The sequence below is a fragment of the Gymnoscopelus braueri genome (assembly GCF_963280865.1).
Source record: "Gymnoscopelus braueri genome assembly, chromosome: 13".
NCBI classification, from domain to species: domain Eukaryota; kingdom Metazoa; phylum Chordata; class Actinopteri; order Myctophiformes; family Myctophidae; genus Gymnoscopelus; species Gymnoscopelus braueri.
This window is the reverse complement of record NC_137615.1, coordinates 14,823,551-14,846,392: the sequence shown is the minus strand read 5'-3', so window position 1 is coordinate 14,846,392 and position 22,842 is coordinate 14,823,551. Positions and strand designations below refer to the sequence as shown.

The 22,842-nt window shown below is 41.1% G+C and overlaps 1 protein-coding gene across 2 annotated transcripts; it reads left to right on the top strand.

Annotated features, from left to right (window-relative positions):
* The first annotated feature begins 430 nt into the window (after positions 1-430).
* On the top strand, positions 431-22,443 carry usp36 (ubiquitin specific peptidase 36). Of its 2 annotated transcripts, none has more exons than XM_080447856.1 (20): positions 431-524; positions 6,898-7,163; positions 7,798-8,022; positions 8,123-8,233; positions 9,258-9,360; positions 9,454-9,521; positions 9,826-9,896; positions 10,004-10,086; positions 10,424-10,535; positions 10,647-10,787; positions 11,337-11,437; positions 11,530-11,668; positions 12,613-12,972; positions 13,555-13,779; positions 14,262-14,383; positions 15,863-16,627; positions 16,741-16,952; positions 17,271-17,465; positions 18,479-18,594; positions 19,281-22,443. In XM_080447856.1, the coding sequence occupies exons 2-20, from the start codon at positions 6,911-6,913 to the stop codon at positions 19,410-19,412; spliced, it is 3,534 nt and encodes a 1,177-aa protein (XP_080303982.1). In that variant the 5' UTR covers positions 431-524; positions 6,898-6,910; the 3' UTR covers positions 19,413-22,443. The 2 variants fall into 2 exon arrangements, with proteins under 2 accessions (XP_080303982.1, XP_080303981.1); XM_080447855.1 differs by having other exon boundaries at positions 16,738-16,952.
* The last annotated feature ends 399 nt before the right edge of the window (positions 22,444-22,842 follow it).

The window sequence follows — 22,842 nt, the reverse complement described above, 5'->3', positions numbered from 1 at the left end:
TTGTTTGTTGTTGTTATTATATACTACTATATATATAGGCTAGCTAAATTAGCTATATATATCTGTTCTTTTCGGCGAGCGTCACCGTCGTACTACGGTCTACGGAGCGTAAATAAACGCGACTTTATCATGTACAGTATCACGCAGAATGCCCGAAAGTCACGTGTTGTTTGCTACTGACAGCGGTCAGGTATACTTCAGTCACGCGCCGGTGTCGCGCACAAAAAAATTGCAGATCTACAAGCTCACAACGCGTCACAGCGCGACGTGTCGCGACCTTGTACATCTGCTATTTTTGGCGCGCGACACCGGCCGCACGGGCAAAGTATAAACGGCAGGCATTTAAAAAAAAAAAAAAAAACGTGCGTCAAGAAACCATCCGCCGATTTGATTGGCTGGATTGGTTGTCCGTCATCCTCGTCGTACACGCCCTCTCATAATGCAGCATGGGCGAAAAGAGCAAGGATTCTACCAACAAGCGTCGTTATTACTCGCAGATTCTCTTTGGACCATTTAACGTCAAGGTGAGAGGATTGTGTCGTCTTTAATCGTCGTTTTAAGGCTAATAAATGAACATATTGATGGCGAACATCAGGCTAAAAGCACGATAATAGCCCTCGTTGCAGGGCAGGGCTGTCGCCACGTTAGCACGCTGAGGCTAATCGCTAACGTCAAAGAACTGGGGGACCTTGTTGGCGACAGTAGATGTTTTAGAAAGCGACGTACGTCACGATACCGTCGTTATATCGAACAGGCGATAATGTCGCGTTTTTAACACCGCGAGATGCGTGGCGTTTGTCTTCAGTTGTCAGATATTCGTTTTGTCTGCTGGCTGGTGTCGTTAGCATTAACCTAGGCTAGCTGCCACACACTGTCGTCAGCTATGATGACTACACTACACTCCCGGCCCAGCAGAGCAGCAGAGTCCAGTCCACAGCTTGGTGGCTGCATGGCTGCACAGACACACCGCATGGGGGACATTTGGTTTGGGGGAAACATACATTCTTTGATCCACAAGCTCAGCTAACGAACCGTTATCTGGACGAATAATAATACTTTTTTTAAAAAAAGGGTATGGATTGCGAGTTTGCGTTGTCTAAATGTGTCTGAAAAGCTGGGAGATTGTTCTTTATTCACCCTTTCTACATACGTAAACATAGATGTCTTGACTTATACAGTCAGTGAGTCAATAATAGTGATAGTATTAAAACACGGTGCGGATTATACAGCAACAGATTCAGCTCGTGGTGGAGTTGTTAACAGATTTGTGTGTTGGATTCAGGCATGTAAAATAACAAGTGTAGGTTATCTACAGGCAACATATGTCATGTATGCCGACCTATACGGTACCACTACCAATAACTCACTTGACACGTGGCTTCGTTCAGTTTTTAGAAAAGTATCCCACCTTTAATGCTGAATTTAACTCAGTCCTTTTACATATAAGATAAGCCATTGCAGATATTCCACAAACATTTAGTTAGAAAGCCAACTTAGCCAAGTCACATAGATTGAGAGAATTGTAAGTCATATCTTGAAATTAAGAAAGTACAGTATAAAGTCCTTGGAATTGTCATCAGAAGATATTGATGACTTTATGGATAATCCATTATTATTGTGTGCATTATCAATTCCTTGCTCGCTGACAGAGGTACAATTTTAAATGTCCAGGTAGGCCAATGAAGCCATTGTTGTCTGGGGCAGCAGCCCCCCTGTGTGGTCAGGGGCTCATGCCTGTCCTGATAAAGCTGTCACTTGTACTGATGTGACCTTAACAGACTAAACCTTTTTAAAGGGATACACGATTTTCAACATTTTGTCTATTTGCTGTAATGCTAATAGGGTTAACAGGATAGGTGGCCACCAAGGAAGAGTGGGCACTTCGGTGTTAAATTGGCTATTTTTTCCAAAATGTTAAAGGAGATTTGTTTTTCCCAGTAAAGTATGTCATGATTAGAACATGCTTAAACATTCGACAATTGATGTCTACTATTTCTACACTTGCTACGCAACGTGTATATCCAGTCCTTTTTGGGCATAAACAAGAAGTTGAAGGATACAATTAAGTCTTGTACCGTGCATGTTCACATCATTTATACTTTACATTACTTAAGATCATTGTTTAAATATTTCATTTAACCTTTTAGTGTTTTCGCCAAAATAGCCAATTTTACATTGAGCTGCCCAGATGTCGCTAGTGCCCAACTATCCTGTATTGTATCCCTCCCTATTAGGCCAATGTTCTATTAGCAGCCATAAAACTGAACGTGTTCTACTCCCATGATATCACTGTGGTGAACTACTACAACCCTTAATGTCGGTACTTGGTGTGACATTATGAAACGCTATCCTTGTTTGTTGCCTTTACAGACATCAGAGAATAGGAATCTGGTTGATTTAATTATGGCCATGTGTTTGCCAGGACATTGCTTGCCCATGAAATGCATCATGGGAATTGTAGGAACACGAAGAGAGGCCAAAACAGACACACTGGGGAATTTTCTGTAAAAAAAGGGGGGGAAAAGGTTAAAATGCAATGAGAATGAGCTGAAAGGCACATCAGTAGCAAGATAGTGGCCTTTTAAAGTTAATACAATGCTTGGTCTACCTCTGTGATATGCTTAATTAAAGTAAATACAATGCTTGGTCTGCCTCTGAGATATGCTTAATTAAAGTAAATGCAATGCTTGGTCTACCTCTGTAATATGCTTAAAATACTGTCTGATGACTCAAGTCTGTGAGGCGTGAGCAATTTTCTCTCTGCAATCAGTTTAGCTGCTGCTTGAGTTTTTGGTGAAGATTGGTACTAAACCTCAGCTATGATGCTGCTGTATTTTACGTCCTAGCTTACAGCTACAGCTGCTTATCATCAGTTGTATGGTAGCTTACTAGCTTAGCTGAAATGTCTTTATATAATCTGAAAAGTTCATGTCATGTCAGCAATTCTTGTAAAAAAAAAAGGAAGAACATAGCTAAACTGACTTTGAAGGAAAAAGTCTTATATTGCATAACCACTCCACAGAATCCATCATCACTATTTTATTTAAGGTCAGTATGAACACAATAAATAACTTTACCTCCTAATGAACTTGCAATTCCCCCCCCCCCACTGAAGATGGACAGTTTAGCCCCGCCGGCGGCAGGGCTCTGAGGATAGCAGTGTCTGTCTGTCCAACACTGTTCCCAAGCAGAGGTATATCTAAAAAGAAAAAAACGACTGGTTCGACAACTTAATTAATAATTTGCTGTGCAATGTTCCTCAGAGGGATGAATTGTACAGATATTTGTGACCCTATGGCCTTTCTGCTAGAGCTACGCTTAGATCACAATGTCCACGTGCGCACAAGATGACTCCAAATTTAGGTTGCATTGCTATGAAGAGCCCAACCTCTGGGGGCTGCTAACGGGGCTTTTAGACTCTTAGGGCCCTAATTAAGCACGTCTTAATTCCACGCCTTATGGGGTAATTAAGTGATAACGCCGCCATCTTATGCGCAATCCCTATTCTGCTAGTCGCGCTGAACGCAAACACTTAAGGTATAAGACTCGCCAGCATATTTAACGCATGGGGGAGTGTTCATATGTTAAAGCACGGAAAATAGCATTGCGTCTTGCGCTGATCTTTAAGAGAATGGCAGCCAATCTCTGATTGGAAGTAACGCCCAAACAACACACCCATGACTAATTCAGGGGGCGTTTTACCGTGTAGCGCCTTGGCGCAGTGCGCAGATTACCACACCCATAATAGCAAAATGGCATTGGTCACGTCTTTAAGTTAAGTAATAAGACCTGGCGGTAATTAAGACGTGCTTAATAGGGCCCTTAGGATTTTGTTGAAAAGTCTTGGCTCTGGCATAGTTGGTCTTCCTTTAAGAAAGAGAGAAAGAGTGTGTGTGTGTGTGTGTGTGTGTGTGTGTTTTACCCGTTTATTGCAGCAGACACTTGATTGACTGATTGTCCAAATTTGGGACTATGAAGAGTCATTCAAAATAAAAGACCTGCAACAGCATATAGCCTACAATATAACAATCTACAATGTACCGGGAATGTATTTATGTATTAATGTTAATATATACAGTTTCTGACAACGTATAATTCATTTCAAAATATCCTCTGTGCTGGGATCCTGCAGCATTCATTTTGGAGTGGTACTTACTACTTCTGTAGTTTTGTTTCAAACTGAATCATGCAAATCGCAGTTTCAAAGACTGTTACACAGTACACCTTAGTTTAAAAACATTCTTTGAACGTGACCACTGAGCAGGTTTGAAGTATTTGCCACTTGTCGTCTTCCACTATTTCTTATTTAAAATAGGCAATTACAGTCAAGTACTGTGTGGACAGTGAGACCCCAGGATTTCTTTCACATTTTACACGATTTACTTTGTGTACAGTATATGTGTACAGTCTCTAATCTATTCGATTTTAAGGACATAGATCCACATTTAGCAGACCTTTTGTTTGCTGCTTGGTCTAGCCCAAAATGAAATCCTGTAGAATCAGCTTTATTGTCACATCACAGGTTTACAGAAGTAAAAAAAGGAGTGAAATTCGTTTTATTTCCATAGAAAAAAGAGAGGGAAAGGGAAGAAGGGTGGGGGGGCAAGGGGGAAGGGAGATCAATCAAAGAAAACAAACAAATGATCTACATTATTTACACATGGCACCTGAGATAAGATATAAAGGTGCGTGAGCAATGAGCATAGCAGCAGATGTATACTGTGTACATGATATACTATGGACGTTAGTTAAGGTGAGAGAAAAACTCAAAAAGGACAAAAACGTTCTTTAAAAAGGCAGGGTATTCTATTTGAATAGTCTGGGGTGTATAAACTGAATATTCCTGCTTAGTCTACCATTCTGCAGTCAAGTGAGCATGTGGGCTTTGTCATCATGCTTAATTGTATCACTATCAGCAGCACATGAAGGTTAGCGTGACCTTGTGCATGTAATGCATGATCAGCCCTCCCTCCTTTATGATATCACTGCCCACTCTGGTGAGATTGATACTTGTGGTCTCTGTTTGGTGATTATTAATTGTATATTATGTGACAATGTACATATTTTATGTTCAGAAAAGCCACAAACGAGAGTCTTGAGGTATTTACTGTTTTGCCAGGTAAATCAAGGTTGTGTGATCTTGCTCCTATAGCCCAATATGATGCTTTTTCTGCGATAGTATAGTTTACATTATGATTGCTTAATCCAGTGTTTGATCCAGGTTAAAAAAAATTGCTCCCCCAATAATACATTTTCAGAGGTTTATAGTCATGTTATGGGCCAGTACAAAAAAATAATTGTATCTAGTATGTAAGAAATGAACTCGATACATTTAATACAATTTAATATCTTATTTATATAGCACATATTAATGCAGAGCTACAAATGGCTTTATATGTATGTAAATACACGTACTGTATGTATGTTGTGGACGTGGACTTGCAGTGTATAGCGTATTGCGGAGAAAGGGCATTCTCTGTCCTATTTTACGAGTATGACCCGGTCGCATCTTTCACAGGACTGCACAGAAATACACTGTAGTATAGATGGTTATTTCAGCTTCCACAGCCAAAATGGCTCAGCATCCAGATATATTTTTGCTGGGTATTTAGAATTTTTAGGGGAGCTTGTAGATCTGCTATTTATATATATATATATATATATATATATATATATATATATATATATTAAGCAAACATTTGTCAAATATTTTGTTCCAGGGACCCCCAGAAGCAAAGATTTTAGTTACAAATGTTCGCTTTAAAAAATATATATTCAAAGATTTCCACACATTTTCAAGATTTATTAAAAAAAATAGCAGATCTACAAGCGCACTCGGTGCAGCGCTATATAAGCTTTATACCTGCTATTTTTGAATAGCCAAAGAAATCTAAAATGACAGATGCGTCCCCGTAATTTGGATGGGTTAATGTTTGCAATAAATGACACATGAGAAATCATTCACTCACCACTCCGATAGCAGTACGGAACATAGTTGTAGAACAGACAGTTATCTCCACAGATAGTTTAATACTCTGCATAGGAGCAGTAAAAAGCCTCCACAAATACGTGTCCTGCTGATTAGTAAATTTGTAGACTTGATGAGTTTAGTTTAATGAGAGAACAGGCATTAATTTGTCTAGACAGTTGTCAGACGCACACATGGCGGTAATAAGATAGGCAAGACAAGTACTACAGATCATGAGAATCTGACCTTACAGTAATAGCAGCTGCTTCTATCTTATAGAGTGTACGTCTTAATTACTTCGTTTTTGATACACACACATCGTTTCTAACATCATTTGCCTTCCGCCTATTGTCTTGCATAACTGTAGGAATATCTGCCAAGAGCCAGCTACTGTAGCTCCTCAGATATGCTTGGTGCTCTTGGAATATCTGTATAATATAACGCTCCGACACTTCAGGATACTGTACATAAGTTGAAAGATGCAGGTTTTTACATAAACACCAAACCGACCTCTTGACATGCATAGCAGTCAAAAACAACTTTTTTATTTTATTTGTAGATCTTTGTTATTCCCTCTGGAAATTCACTTTCAGCTTTACTTTACTGTTGGAGGTTAATTGTCTTGCTCAGGGACACTTCGACATGGGTCTGCCGGGAAGCGTACTGGTGACCTTCTGATTACCAGATAACTACGGCTGCCCGTTTTAAAAATATGTAACAAAGTTGTAACTGGCACACATTAGTAATATTTTTCATCACTGAACCAATTCGATTACTGAAATTGAATAACAATAAATTCCCTGTCAATCGGTTTAAATAGATTATTCTATAAATTGTTTGACCCCTAGCTCTGTGATCCATTGTTTGACCCCTAGCTCTGATATCCATTGTTTGACCCCTAGCTCTGACATCCAATCTGTTTTCCACAGTGATGTTCCAACAATGCCAATAGTGGATAAACTAAAGGAGGCCCTGAAACCTGGGCGCAAGGACACGGGTGATGAGAGTGACCTCAACAAACTGTTGGCCTCCTCTGCCAAGAAGGTGCTCTTGCAGAAGATCGAGTTTGAGCCTGCCGTCAAGGGGTTCTCCTATCAACTAGATGGCCTGAAAACCAAGTATTTCCTCCTCAATCCCAGGAATGAGGGAGCCACTGGACAAAGAACTACAGAGCCAGCCCAGATAAAGAGACAAGGTAAGAAAGCCTTTCACACAAAGTGGTGGACACAGTGGTAGTCTGGATTTTAAAGAAAGCTTTTTGATTGATTTATTGAAAATTTTATTAGGCAAAAGAATGTAAAACAACACAGTTACATTTATAATACTTTTGTCTACAAGGTCCGACCAAAAAAGTCCTTGCGGACTTGTTTCCGTTGGGGTCCTTGGTATTAATTTCATAGACATATATAGTAGCAACCAAACAGTTCAAATATCAACATAAAAATACAGAGAAAAAAAAACACTATGTACAAAAAAAAAAAAAAGCATGGGGGGAAAAAAATCTAGTTGCCATTTAACCCATTAAGACCGGGGACGCATCTGCGTCTCATTTTAAGATTTCTTTGGGCTATTCAAAAATAGCAGATCTACAAGCTCATAGCGCGGCACCGAGTGCCGCGCTACGAGCTTGCAGATCTGCTATTTTTGAAAAATCGTGAAAAAATATTTTCCAGATTTTTTTCAAAAAACTGTTGAGATTTAGATTTTTTTAAAGAATCGCCTCAGGTCTCAATGGGTTAACACAATTATTATTCTTTTTTTGATGGCTTGATGGTTTGTTGTTTCAAAACTTCATCCAGCTGCTAGCCATACTAACTATCTTCTTTCAGTTTCAGAGAATCATCTGAACGGAGGCCAGAGCGATGGCATCCCCGGCCCACAGAAAATGCTCTTTCAAGGGAACAAACTTACCCTGAGATGGGAGCGTGTGTACCGGGTAGGAGCCGGTCTCCACAACCTGGGAAACACTTGCTTCCTTAACTCGACTGTGCAGTGTCTCACTTACACGCCGCCGCTTGCCAACTACCTACTCTCAAAGGAGCACAGCCGTGCCTGTGAGTACACGATTCCTTGATGCTGTGTGGAATTCTTCACATTTTAACCTCTGACTCGCTTGGCCTTAATCTTTTATGGCTTTGTGGTCAATCTTTACAGGTCACCAGTCAGGCTTCTGTATGATCTGTATAATGCAGAACCACATCATCCAAGCCTTCGCCAACACGGGCAACGCCATCAAGCCAGTCTCTTTCATCAGAGACCTAAAAAGTAAGACTGCCACCATGCCCTGTAATGTTCATATGCTAAACTCCTTTATTGACTCTTTATAAAGATGCTAGGTATGTTGTTTACTTGTTATCTTAGTTAGTTAGTAGCATTTTAATTCCTCCATCACTTATACCTTGTTTGTTAACTGGGGTTCATGATGCTTACACTAACCCTGCTCTTTGTAAATCGCTCTGGATAAGAAGGAGTCTGCTAAATGCCTAAGTTGTGCCTGGGAAGTTTCCATTTAAATTATAGACAACCCTCAAACCTTTAGAGTGGAGAATTTTCAGCTGAGTGACGCTAAAGGATGCCGGAGGCTACTCCCGGCAGAATTGAGCATGATTATGCAACGCTGGCTATAGAGGTGTCCCAGTGACAGGGCTATAGTGGCTGAAGTGACCCCTGTGAGACTGCAGCCTGTGAATTAACGAACGGGTGCAGAACAAATGGGGATGAGGTGTGCAAGCTGGACCTTGACAAAGAGAAGTACCACTCTTATCTGCAATCTCACGGGAAACTACCCCAGCAGCCCGCACTTTACTTTCCTCCCTCCAGCCTCGCTCCTCATGTACTGCAGCAATCATCTCTCCTCCTCCTTTGTTTTCTCCCTTACTCCCTCTCTCGCTCCCTCCCTCCCTCGTTCCAATGCCCTCTGTCTCCTTGTGACTGCAGACTGTGAGGACGAGCCTTAGCACAGAAACATTCAGGCCCCCTCACAGACATGAACAATTCTTCAGTATGAAGACGAGGGCTAATGGACATGTTTCTCTTATAAATCTCCCAAGTTGGCTTCATTTTGGTCCCTCACACATCTGTTCAAGTTATGTCATTTCCTCTTTCCCACTCTGCAGTGACTCATTAACTACTCTGGGATATTATGTGGTGGATGTACAGCGATAGTGGTGATTACGTTATACTTCTGCCAGCTCACAATTTCCAGTTTTCCTGTTAGGACTTGGAATCAAGGGTCTTAGAGGGTCTAACATGCAATCTTTATTTTATTATTTTATTGTTTTTTTTACAGAAATTGCCAGACATTTTCGCTTTGGGAGTCAAGAGGATGCCCATGAGTTTTTGCGGTACACCATTGACGCTATGCAGAAGGCCTCTCTAAATGGTTACCCCAAGTAAGATCTTTTTCCCTGTTTTGATTATTCAGTTTGCAACACAATCAGCGTTTTGTTTGAATATCGTTTAGCATGCAAGTTTCCTTCTTTCAGGCTTGACAGGCAGACCCAGGCCACTACATTGGTCCACCAAATCTTTGGAGGGTACCTGAGGTCACGAGGTAGGAACATGAATGTAATTGCTTGTAGAAGTCTGCACTTAAATAAAATGTCATCATTATAAGATTTTAGGACATTATGCATTTGTTCAGTGCTATACTGATAGTTCATCAGTCGTTTGAAGTTCTTGTGGTTTTGCTTTGTCACAAGGTGTAATAGAGGCTAATGTGTGTAATAGAGTAAAACTTTATATATTAGATAATCATCTTAAATCTTAGCTACATTAACAATTGTAACTATCACCTGGTATTGCTTTGGTGACAGCCATTAAGCGCAATAACACCAATGTGCATTTTCTCCTTTCAGTCAAGTGTTCGATTTGCAAAAGTGTGTCGGACACATATGATCCATACCTGGACATTGCTGTTGAGATACGGGTATGTTTGAATGAGGTCTAAATACATGACATAAATGGTATTGGTTTACTTTCTCAACCGAGTTCAGTTATATTGATTAGCTCTCCTTACCTCTTCCTGTCTTTCAGCAAGCGGCAAACATCGTGCGAGCCTTGGAGCTGTTTGTTAAGCCAGACGTTTTGAGTGGAGAGAACGCCTACATGTGTGCCAAGTAAGTGACCTTTCAAAAATAGCAGATGTACAAGCTCGAGCTTGTAGATCTGCTATTTTTGAATAGCCAACGTATAAATGGGTAAAGTGGTTAAAATGATTGTGATGCTACGTTAACCATTTTTGCTGGGGGAACCCCTTCAAGGACCCCTGGGGGTCCGTGGATCCCACTTTGAGAACCAATGGCCTACAGACTTCACACAAATCGTACATTTTCAAGAAAGATCAATAAGGTCCCTGTATAATGAACTTTTCTTTTATCGACCTCCGTGGACAGAAGACCAAAAGAAATTGGCAAGCGTCTGTGCATTGAGACATCTTTTCTCTCCATTTTCCAGGTGCAAGAAGAAAGTGCCGGCCACTAAACGCTTCACGGTCCATCGAACGTCTAATGTACTGACCCTGTCTCTCAAGAGGTTCGCCAACTTCAGCGGTGGGAAAATAACGAAGGTAAACAAAACGTGCTGTCAATGCCTGGTGCTTTTAAAAGGCTGCTGCAGTTCAATGTCAGTGCTTCTCATTTTTATCTATTTATTCATTTATTTTATTCCCCCCCCCTAGGAGGTTGGCTACCCAGAATTCCTGAACATTCGTCCCTACATGTCGCAGAACTCAGGCGATCCCGTTATGTATGGCCTGTACGCTGTTCTGGTTCACTCTGGCTACAGTTGTCACGCTGGTCACTATTATTGTTACGTCAAGGTAAAGAAACATTGCATGTTAATGTTTTTTTTCTCTACTAGATCTACTAGCTCACAATGTGATGCGTTGTGAGCTTGTAGATCTATTTTCGGCAAAGAGATTTGGTGGGAGAAAATTAGTAGGCTAAGAATAGTTCCCTGTGGGTCACTGGTCAATGAAGTATAATAGTGTTTAACCCATTAAGACCGGGAACGCATTTGTGTAATTTTATTTCTTTGGCTATTCAAAAAATTGCAGATATGCAAGCTCATAGCACGGCACCAAGTGTATGTTGCTATAATATTAGTGGACTTTTTCATGTCAAGGACCACCCAAAAAAATAATACATATTCAACGATTTGCACAAAATGTTCGACCTTTTTCAAGCTCTAACAAGCTCATAGGGCGTCTATGAGCTTGTAGATCTGCTATTTTTGAATAGCCAAAGAAATCTTAAAATGACACGGATGATGCGTTCCCAGTCTTAAAAAGGGTTAAGTGGTTAAAGTAACTGTTTTCAAAACACGAAGTTCTCTGAAACCATATTAAATGTTTCTTTGTCCTCCAAAGGCAAGCAATGGACAGTGGTACCAGATGAATGATTCAATGGTGCACTCCAGTAATATCAAAGTGGTGCTGAACCAGCAGGCCTATGTCCTTTTCTACCTGAGGTAAGATGTGACCGTATTACAAGAGGTGACAAATCATTACTCCTGGATATATACTGGATTTCAGTATATAAAACATTATTCGTGTTTTAAAGGATCCCAGATACCAAGAAAAATGTGGATGGGCTGCCTGCCAAGCAGGGAATGGTGCATCCTGGGAAGAACAGCATTTCGTCTGAACAGATAAGGAAGACCAACTTGAATGGGCCTCTGTGTTCCCCACAGATCAGAAAGGTATATGCAACAGACACCGCCATTTGTCTTTAACCACATTAACCGTAGCGTCCCTATTCAGGCGCACAATGCATCGCGTTGTATGTACGATACAGTATATTTTTGCAGAAGTTGCAATGACATGTATTGACAACAGTATGATTAAAAAAAGGAATAGAGTCTGCACACTGGTAATGCTGCAAAAAGCCCCGCTTTGTATTTATTGCGTTCGTTAGACGAACACAATAAATACAAAGCAGAGATTTTTGCAGCATTACCAGTCTATTCCTTTTTTATGATACTCTGTTTGTCTTGCACCTGGGCCACGGATGTGCATGCACTACCTTTTTCATGCGTTGACACCAGTATGATCCTTTTTAACACATTGAATGCCAAAAACGGTCCGGACCGTTTTTGAGGGTCCAAACGAGAAGTGCCGAAAACGGTCCGGACCGTTTTTGACCCAATTCTATTTTTATACATGTGGGCCACGTGGGGCGCTAAAACGAAACTTTGACATCACCCAAGTAGTTTCTGAGAAGAAGAGGCTGGATCTGGCTCCATGTCAAAAATCCTTCCGGTCGGCGTTTTCAATGTTATCTCCTTGATTAAAAGCTTAATATCTCCATTTCTTTTTAATGTGGTGGAAACGAGCCGTTTTCGATCGGCGATCACGCTGCAATGGAGGATCGCGTTAGAAATATTATTGTTCCAGGCGTTAGTCGGGACCCTCCGCCGTCTCGCACGCACGCTTTGTTTACATGCATTTCCGCGTCGGGGCTTCTCACAGCATGAAACGTATAACGCAAGTGGATGGAAGAAATGCTGGCACTCAACGTATAATATTTTAATAAACCTCTGGCACCCAATGTGTTAAAAAGTGTATTTTGGTTAACAACTATACATTTTCCACTCACCCTTTTAAATTACCTTAACTTTAATATGGTCTTAATTAATCTCCGCAGAAACTCGAGCCTGCTCAGCTGCGTAAAATCCAATCCATGGATGGAGGTTTGGGTCTGGCAATTTCGAGGAACGGCGTAGGCCCCCAGCCGCAGCCCAAGCTTTCCAACGGGACCTCCTCTTCCCACGGCCCCCCTAAGCTGCCAGGCGGGCCCACGATGATCGAGGAACCGTTCAAGAAGCTGAAGAAGCCCTCTCCCCAGAGCCAGGCGCAGTCGCGCTGCGGCACCCCGGCGCCCTCCAACGGCGTGGGCAGGTCCGAGGGGGACAAGCGGCACAGCATCGAGGGAAGGGGCATGGCAACATCTACCTCAGCCAAGTCTCTGTCAGACTCTTCCTCAGCTGACACTACAGACTCCAAGGTAACGGAAACACCAAAAGTCCTTTTTGCACGTAGCCACACAATGTGTCCATCTCACGTTATTTATTTATTTATTTTTTGCACGTGCTCATGACAATGAATAGGCATGTTTGGAAGGTAACGATGGCTAGGCCTGTCACAATTATTACATAATCGTCTGATCGCAATTATTTGAGATTATCGCAGTTATTTTTGCATAATTGTCATAATAGTCTACATGTTAAAAATCTTTCACACATTTTTTAATATTGAAAAAAGCAGAAATAGCAGATCTACAAGCTTACAACGCGTCACTTCGCGACGCTTTGTTAGCTTGTATATCAGCTATTTCTGCTATTTTTACATGATTTTTTTTTAATACATATTAAATATGTTAATAATTTCTTTGTATATTTCAGTTATTTGTCATATCTACCGAAGCCTAAAAGGCAAACAGATATTTATTTTATTCATGTTCCAATGTTCAACGCCAAACACAAAATTAAATTGTTAATCGCTATTATTTTAGTGACAATTAATCGTCAACTTAAATTTGTAATCGCGACAGCCCTAACGATGGCCTTTTTTATGTATTTTTGGCCAGGATTCTATTGGTCCTAAAAGTGCGCCGGTTGGAGAGACTCCCTCCACTCCTAAGAAAGTCTCCAACGGCCTGGCCTCTCCGGCCAAGAGCTTGGATCGCATTCAGGGCACGGACGAGCAGAAGACGGTCAAGCTAAAACCCCCGGTGCTCGGCAGCATCACGTCCGAATCCGCCAGCACCATGTCGCCCCCGCCCGCCAAGAAACTGGCCCTGTCGGCCAGGAAGGTGAACATCGTTCCCATGATACCGCAGCGACTGTGCCACTTTCCTTGTCTTGGTTCCCTGTTTCCCTGCACCCACACCGCTAATCCCCCGATATGACCATTGATTTCTATAGGTAGGATCATGGCGCCAGATGATTGGCTTAAAAATGAATCACAATATGCACTGTAATGAGTGCCGATTTTTCTCTTGTGTTTCCTGTCTAATCAACCACCTATAAGTGCTTGTTGTTTAGTATTTCTTTGTCTTCGTTTACTTTTAGTTTATTTTTTTCTAACCATTTCTAATTCTTCTCTGCCATGCCCCTTCCCTCCCCCCTTTATTTATTTTCCTTCCGTCATTTCCTGCCACCTCTCTCAATGGGTCCCTTTTCCTTCATTTTGCCCTTTTTTTTTTGTTTTTTTTTCCTTTTCCTTATTTGTTTTGTCACATTCATGGGTATTTTCTTTAGACCACCAAGTTTTTATTTATGTCGATAACTGCAGGCCAGTCGCAGCCGGAGTCCGAGCAGCACTGATGCTCCACCCCCTCTGCTATGCCAGCCTCCCAGTGATCCCATGCATCATCCTCATCCCCTCACCTCTGCCTCACCCACTCACACACACAGGTAGGTAATGTGCACACACAGAAAACACTGACTAAACGCATTGTAATACGGGATTTTGACAAAACACGTCTTAAGCCATTAAAACCAGGAATGCATCTTGTGTAACCACTTTAACCATTGTTTTATGGCTATTCAAAAATAGCAGATATACAAGCTCATATCTACAAGTTCATAGCGTGGCACCGAGAGTCGCGCTATGTAGATCTGCTATTTTTGAAAAATATTTGAATATATATATATATATATATATATATATATATATATATATATATATATATATATATATATATATATATATATATATATATATATATATATATATATATATATATATATATATATATATATATATATATATATATATATATATATTTTTTTTTTTTTTTTTTAGCACATTCACTGCCAGGGGTTTTCTAAAACAGGCTGTAGCTTCTGCCAGCATTTTTAAAGGGTAAGACCACTTTGGTAGAGGTTTGGGTTGTGTAGTTACCTTGCCATGATGTAACTCCAAAGGTGGGCAAGAAATAAAAAATAATTGCTCCATTGATTAGAAATTGATAATTCAAAATATGCTCCTCATTGACTTACATTGTATGGTAAAACAGCTCTCAAAGTCACTCTTTTAACACATAAATGAACCCAAACAAAGCTTCAGATAATATAGAGCATCACCAAACCCAGTACTGTTTTTTATTTATTTTTTAATGTCAACTTCCTGTTGATTTTACTATTTGAAGATCTGGATCCGGATCCGCCGATCCAGTCCGGGTTTTCTACTTATTAAAAATGGCAAAATCAACAGGAAGTTGACATTTTTATATAAAAAAAACAGTACTGGGTTTGGTGATGTTCTATATTGTCTGAATCAACTTTGTTTGCGTTCGTTTTGTGCTAAAATAGTGACTTAGCAGTTTTACCATACAATGTAAGTCAATGAGGAGCATATTTTGAATTATCAATTTCTAATCAATGGAGCAATTATTTTTTATTTCTTGCCCACCTTTGGAGTTACATCATGGCAAGGTAACTACACAACCCAAACCTCTACCAAAGTGGTCTTGCCCTTTAAGCATTCTGACTAATCTTTCAAGAACCACAGAATATTTATCTCCAGTATGATCGATCCCCTGATGGTTGCTAATCACGTAGGGTTTCACTGTGCTTCCGTGAAAAAAAAGAAAAATGTCATTGCGACCTCCCGTTCGCTTGTTATACCCAGTTGAAAATAGCATGTTTCGCCAAAAATACAGGAGCCGAGATACAGAATATTTCCTAAATATTTTGAGATGGAGGTCCGCAGCCAAATACTTTTGGGGTCCTTGACATGAAATAGTCTTGAGAACCACTGATACAGCAACATGAGTTTTTTTCAGAAAACTGTTAGGATTTAGAAGATATTTTGTAGAATCGGCCTCAGGTCTTATTGGGTTAATAACCGACGGATTGTTGTGGTGGTGGTCTTTTTTTTTTCCCTCGCAGAGCTGGTCCATTTCATCCACCCAAAGTGCAGTCGCCACCTGCAGCCCATGTGGTCTTAAATGGACCCCTCAAACAACAGAGCCCTCAGAAACTATCCCGTAGCGCCGCGCCACAGAAACCAAACACCAGCCTTTCGCTCAAAACCAACGGGCTTCACGGACCCTCTCCAAAGAGCCCCATGTCTTCCAGCAACCCCAGCGCCAGTCCCCAGAAAGCGGACCTCGGCAGCCCATCGGAAAAACAAACGCCCGGCCAAAAGAAGAAGAAGAATAAGAAGAAAAAGAAGCGACGCCACTCTGAGGTGGAAGGCGACGCGGAGCCAGCCACAGGCCCCGCCGCGGAGGCGGAGGCGGACCCCTCGGAACCTGCCAGCCCGAAGAAGCGCAAGAAGAAGAAACTGAAGAGAAAAAGGGAGGAGAACGACGGAGAGAGCGTGCCAAAGGAGAGGGAGTGTGTGCAGTCTCACCTGCCGTCGCCCGCGGCTCGGGAGGATGACGACTGGTGTCAAGGTGGGCACTGGAACCTGACGGACGTTTCCGAGGCACATTCGGAGCGCCAGCCACTTCTGATGGAACCACAGGGTGCACGGCCACCGCAGGGTGCACGGCCACAGAGTCCCCAGTTGGTTCCGGTGCACATCAGTGATGCATCTCAGAAAAAGGGGGCGCACTCTACGTTGCTGCTGAAGAAGAAAAAGAAGAGGAAAAAGATGCAACTGGTGGAGGATCTGCACAATGCAGTTGCGCAGCACTCTGTATCAGAAAGGTGGGTTATATCACGTTGGCTTTAGCCTTTCTTATGAGAATTGAATTTGTGGCCCCTGTATATAACAATGTCTCATACCCTGCTATATGTATGCTGTATGTGTCTTGCAGCAGGTCTGGGATGAAGGACTTTCACAACGACACTGGAGATTTGATCGAGTTGAAAAAGAAACTGAAGAAGAAAAAGAAGAGGCTAAAAGAGGATGCCGACGTGGGTCAGGAAAGGAGGCACATCTCCAATGGTCAAAACGATGACCCTGAACCTACAGATTCCCGTCCTACCAAGAACGCCACGGAGAGCGACGGCATCAGCAGGCATGCTACGGGTGAGTTCCATGTGCACGCGTGCCTACTCCCACACATACATTATGTACCCTATCCAAACTGCGGGCAGACTGCAGTATGCATTGCAATGTACTATCCTTGTTGCCATGCCAACCCCAAACCTGCAGTTTCACACCCGTATTGATCAAAGCGACTCTCGGAAACTCCATGAACCTCTCAACCGCTCATCAGCCGTCGTGGTTGATTATTAATTTCACCGTATCATATACATAACAGGGAGGTATAAGCTTATGAGAATGGCGTGTTTTTTTGTGACCTTGTGCTTGCTGGTGCTCTCATACAGTGCTTTCTTTCTCTAGTCACAGTAGTGGAGTGGGACAGCCAGGTGAAAGATGGCTACAAACGCTGCAAGGCACCTGCTGCCGATCACCATGGATCCGGAGATGCCGAACCACCTCCTCGTCCGGCCCCCATGGGTTGGGATGGGAAAAAGAGCAGTGGTGTCGTGGAGGAGCTGCTCAGGAACGCTACAGATAAGGCCTATGGAGCCACAGGTAAAAACGGACACTGAGGGGCCAAGTCACTAAAAGGATTGAACGGCTAAACCTGCGCAAATGAGACGGAAAGAAACTGTGTAATTCTCAGAGCACCCGCAAAGAGTGAAATGCACCCCTAACTGCGCTGCCAAATCAAATAGTTTTTCTGTACCTCAGTGCTATTTGCACGTTTTTAAGATGGGTAATATTTATGTATTTGCTGCCAAAAAGAACACTTCCTTTGTAAATGAGCCTCATTTCAAAGTCTCTGGCCTCCATCAGGGGGGCCGAGTGGGTAGAGAGGCGTCTGAGAATCAGAAGGTCCCCGATTTTTGCCCCGTCCCCGGTCTATGTGTTGAAGTGTCCCTGAGCATGATCCCTACCTGCTTCCCAAGCTTAGTACTAATAGCATTAGGATGGGTAAATGCAGATGACAGATTTCCTGAATGTGCAAAAAAATACAGAAAAGGAGTGGGGACCAAATTATTATATTGCAAAAAAAAAAAAGGGAAATCTAATTAAAAAAACAACGCCGCTAAAAGCCATGCACACACAAAGTGAGGTGGTAAAATGATCCATTTTGATTACTACATTCATTGGTCCATTGTCCATTTTGAGGCTTTTTCTAGGCCATTATGCCTCGCCACCAGCTCCTTGAAAAGATCCATTAGCACACAAATAAATGATGTGGTGCAAAGTCACCATTTATACTTTGCCATATGAATCATTTCAATCGGATGCAAAACCAGGGCAATTTGCACTCGGTGTCAAATGTTTACGCTATCATAATTTTAGAACAATATCTTTTTATTAAAGATGCAAGTGATGTGCAGTTCATGGTGCTATGATGACTGCAAAATTCTTCCCTGAATGTTGCTCAAAGTAAGCCTTAGTGTCAGAAATGTGGTGTCAGAGCTTTGGTTGATTCATTACTGGGTTTCTTGGCAGCATTATCTACTTTTAATGACTCTGCGCTTGGCTGTATTTGTACAGATGTTTTCATAAGCATGCTTTTTTGTTTGTTTTTACAGTCCTGACTTGGGATGGAGATGCCTCTGCAATCAGTAGAGATTCAATTCAAGATACCCGTCAGGCCAAGTATAAGACTGTGATTGATGAGTGGGATGAAGAATTTGACAGTGGAAAGGTAAGAAAAAGGCCCAGCAAGACGTTTCACTTGTTGGACCATACCACAGTCATCTTCCCTTTAATGGCTTTATTTTTACATTTCACATTTGGTAATATTTTCTCCAAAGTCATTCAAATGTTACAGAACTTGACATATAATTCTGTTTTGTTGTTGTTTGTATAGTAGTCTGTTGGATGTATGTATCATGGTGGACCTCAATTCTGCTTTTTTGTGTCTAATCCACGCTTTTGAATAGTGACACTGTTGTTGTTTTTTTAGTATTCTATTCTATAATCAAGTCAATGCTAAGTTGTACAGTCATGAAACACTTTTCTCCAAGAGCCATGTACTGCTGTTCTTGAAGGCTGTTCAGCTATTTATTTATTTTACTTTAAAATGTGTTAAATACAACAATAAAGTAACTTTGACCCAACATAACTGCACAATTATATCTAGTGTGTTGGGTAACCTAACTCACTTGATTTTCTTAGTGTACTGAATTGAAATAAACCTCAGTTTGCTTTTCGGAAAATGCCGAGTCATAGTCGATGGGCAAAACATATCCGACCACCGGTATGGTCGTTGGGTTACGTTCATTCTGTTCAGTGCCCTGACATAAAATAAATAAGCTTTGAGATCTGTAACTCCGGCTTTCCTTCTTACTTACGTCTTGCCATTGTTTTCCACTTGTGAATGATGAACAGGTAAAAAAACTGAAAAACTACAAGAAGGAGAAGTGGCGGGGTGGCAGCAACATCTTCCAGAAGATCCAGGACAGACGGCTGAAATGGTCTGTGACACCTGCGGGGAAGAGGGCTTTTGGGATCCGTCGTTGACAGCCCTGGACCACTGCTGTGGGGACGCTGAACACAAAACCGAGAACAATGTACCCTACTTTTGTACCCTTTTTTTTCTGTCCGCCTTGTTGTGTTCAGTCCAGAGCTGGATTACAGAATGAAAAACGAGGCCAAAGCAACAGGGCACACTGCTCAGGTCATTTGTTCCATCAATGCAAAACATGACACACTTTGAGGCTTCACTACCTATGGGCCGAGGGAGGTGACCACCCATATCCCCTTTTTTAACCTCACAAACTCTAGCATCCCTATTCTGGGGTAAACATTTGGCAAAAAATAGCAGCTCTACAATCTCTCAACACGAGCTTGTACTGTAGATCGGCTAATTTAGGCAAAGAGATTTGGTATAGAGAGAAAAAAGAAGGGGCTAGTATTAGACCCCTGGGGGACACCACTCAACAAAGTATATATGGTTTTAAGTGGTTAATCCAAATATATCACAATACATAATGTAAGCTGCTTTGTGCATGGAGTCACTCACAGAGCCATGGCTTTCCCCCTGACATGACTTTTCTGTATTTACATCTTTTGAGCCTTGGTGGTGATTATATTGACAATGTTGAGCTTGTATCAAAATTAGGTGCAACATATAGCATACGTGTGAAAGGGTAAATATGGTAAGTAACTGTTGGCCATCTTGGCATATTGTATCGAAACCTGTTCAAAATCAAAAGGGTATACCGTTCTGCTTTTGAGGACTTGAGGGCTTTACCAAGCTAGGTAGGGTACAGAGACGTGGCCTTAAAATAAACGTGATTTAAAAAGCTCCCATTACTGTATAGCAAATTGCAAGGATCCCAATCGTTTTACAGTTTAAACGCTTATTTTATTTGATCCTTTTTTGATTTTATTATTTTATACATTTTTATTTTGTTATTTTATTTTGCTGCAGATTCTGAACATACCACACAAACTATTCACTGTTCAATTATGTCCTTGTTTTTATTAACTTTTTCTTTTTGACATGTGTGAGAGGAAGAGATTGAATCATTTCCTGGTTTTGGATTTACAGTTATTAAACATGGCAACTACCACAACGACACAAGCGGTTCAACAAATTGTAGAAATGGTTAAGGGTTTTTCCTGTTCGTATTTACTGGTTTAATGCTACAGTAATCGGATCCAATACTTTGTTGCATCGGCCACCTTCACTTTCAATGTGCGTTTCCAGATAAAAGGATAAGGGCGTATCTGTGAACATTAAATTGAGTAATTGGGACAGTGCTACTTTTACAGAGTGTACAAATGGACCTGGTCCATAGGTTCATCTTCACTTTTCACTGCTAGTAATGTCATCGTTGACCTAGCAACCTTCTCTGGTCTTTAAAGTAGCTCCAGTGTTGCCAGATTTTGCAAGAGAAACGAGCTCAAAAGAAGCGACTAGGTCGCATGATTACACACAGGGGTCCCCATTAAAACGAGTGACTATAGCACTCAGTTTGACCACTTTACACATATATATATATATATATATATATATATATATATATATATATATATATATATATAAAGCTAAAGCTTGTAGATGGGCCATATAAAAAAAACTATATATATATAATATTTGGAATATTAATTACACAACTCTTGTGTGGGCATCCCTGTCACAAAATATTTTCAGATGGTTGGTCTGTGGACAAATGCATATTAATTTGGGGGATCCTTGACATGAAAATGTTTGAGAACCACTGGTTTAAACTTTATTTTAATTAGGAAGCAAGCCCAAATAAGCAACTACACTTAAGAAACAAGCCCCCCGCAACTATGAATATTTACAAGCGATTTAACAGAAAAACAAGCCCAAAGTCGCTTAAAATAATCTGACTTGGCAAGACTGAGCTCCTCCTGTTCTTCTTTAAACTGTGGAAGCTCTGGTTGCTCCTGGATCAAGCTGGGGCTCCTCTCATGCTTGTCAGGGGAAGCCACCTCTTTATTTGTTACACTCTGTTTAAATGAACACTGAGGATTTTACCGTGCATGTATCTCACCTCGCCGGTCCTGTGTCGAAACACTCGACAAACTGGGGATTTCCTCCGTTCCCTATAACAGGCCTTACCACAATCTATTTACAGATCGAACAGAAATAAAAGGGTTATTACTATATAGGCACTGTGTTTAGATTGAAGCTGCAACATGCTAGTAACTTATCTTTTCCCTGTCTTTATCTCTATGCAATTTTCTGACAGTCAAGCTGGTGACCTAGGAACTGGGCTGAGCCTCAGGAACCCAGTCATACCCCATCCCAGCTCCATCTCTTACCATATCCCACAACCCAGATCACTGTCATACAGTTACAGTTAATCACATTTCAGAGTCGCTCCGCGGCACTATTTTCCGCCATGTACAGTTTTATCTTGTAGAAACTGTTTTTTATACAAGTAATTCAGATGCAGGGAAAACATGGGAACACCTTCCACTTACCTGGGAACACATACAGTATATAGAGATATTAATGTCATACAAAGATGCTTTGCCATTATAGAAGACTGTACAGTTCACCTTGTGCTTCCTCTGTTCACTTCCATTGCTGTAAAGATATGCCCATCTATTTCCCTGTCATTATAGAGATGTTGCCTTGAATTGGCTATAAAAATTCTAGGATTTCACATTATGATAAATCTATAATTTAAAGAAAACAACCAATCTTTAATGTGCTAGTAATATTCAGAGCAGTCTGTGGGTGTTAACTTGAGAATTTCTCTGCAGATGTGTTTGTTGATTTGTTTGAGAGCTGTCTGTTTTCATGCAGGACACAGCCCTGTGTCAAGTTGTTGTGTGCAGTAAGAAAGGTCCTGACAACTCATAGAAATATGAAATGAAATTTCATAGAACACGTTCATGGGCAGTGAGGTTGATTTTTAAAAGAAACTGACACGGGCAGGTATTTACAAGTGTGAATGAATGATTGATGGTTCTATTTTGCATTGCCTTTTCTGAAGAGAGTTCGGTGGCTCTTACCAAAATGTATGTAGTTAGCTATACAGGTGCAATAAAGTTGTGACTTTTGTGAAAACGGCTGTGTAATTTTGTTGTTGTTTATACTTCTATTGAATGTTAAGACTTTGAATGACTTTGACTTTGAATGTTTGAACTTTATAGCAGTCAACGTGTGCAGTGGCTCCATCTAAGGCGCACAATGCTGAAGCAACAATGGTTTGTGGAACATGAGACGGTCTATGAAATAAGAGAATTAGAAAGTGTATTGATTTTAGACAAATACTAGTATGGTGGCAAACTGGATGCTAATCTTACCTCAAGTAATCCAATGACAATTAATAGGCCTATTTCCCATGCCTTGACAAAAAATGCCACATTTTTATTTATTAAAATAGTTTTTTTACAGTTACGATACCTAAACAATTACATGCAAATAAAGGATAAACACAAATAAATGGACACATTAGCTTGTAGA

Coding starts and splice junctions, on each gene's coding strand:
- usp36 (XM_080447855.1), top strand. CDS start 6,911: ATGCCAATAGTGGATAAACTAAAGGAGGCCCTGAAACCTGGGCGCAAG. Junction 10,788..11,336: donor ACTATTATTGTTACGTCAAG/GTAAAGAAACAT, acceptor TGTCCTCCAAAG/GCAAGCAATGGACAGTGGTA. Junction 11,669..12,612: donor GTTCCCCACAGATCAGAAAG/GTATATGCAACA, acceptor TAATCTCCGCAG/AAACTCGAGCCTGCTCAGCT.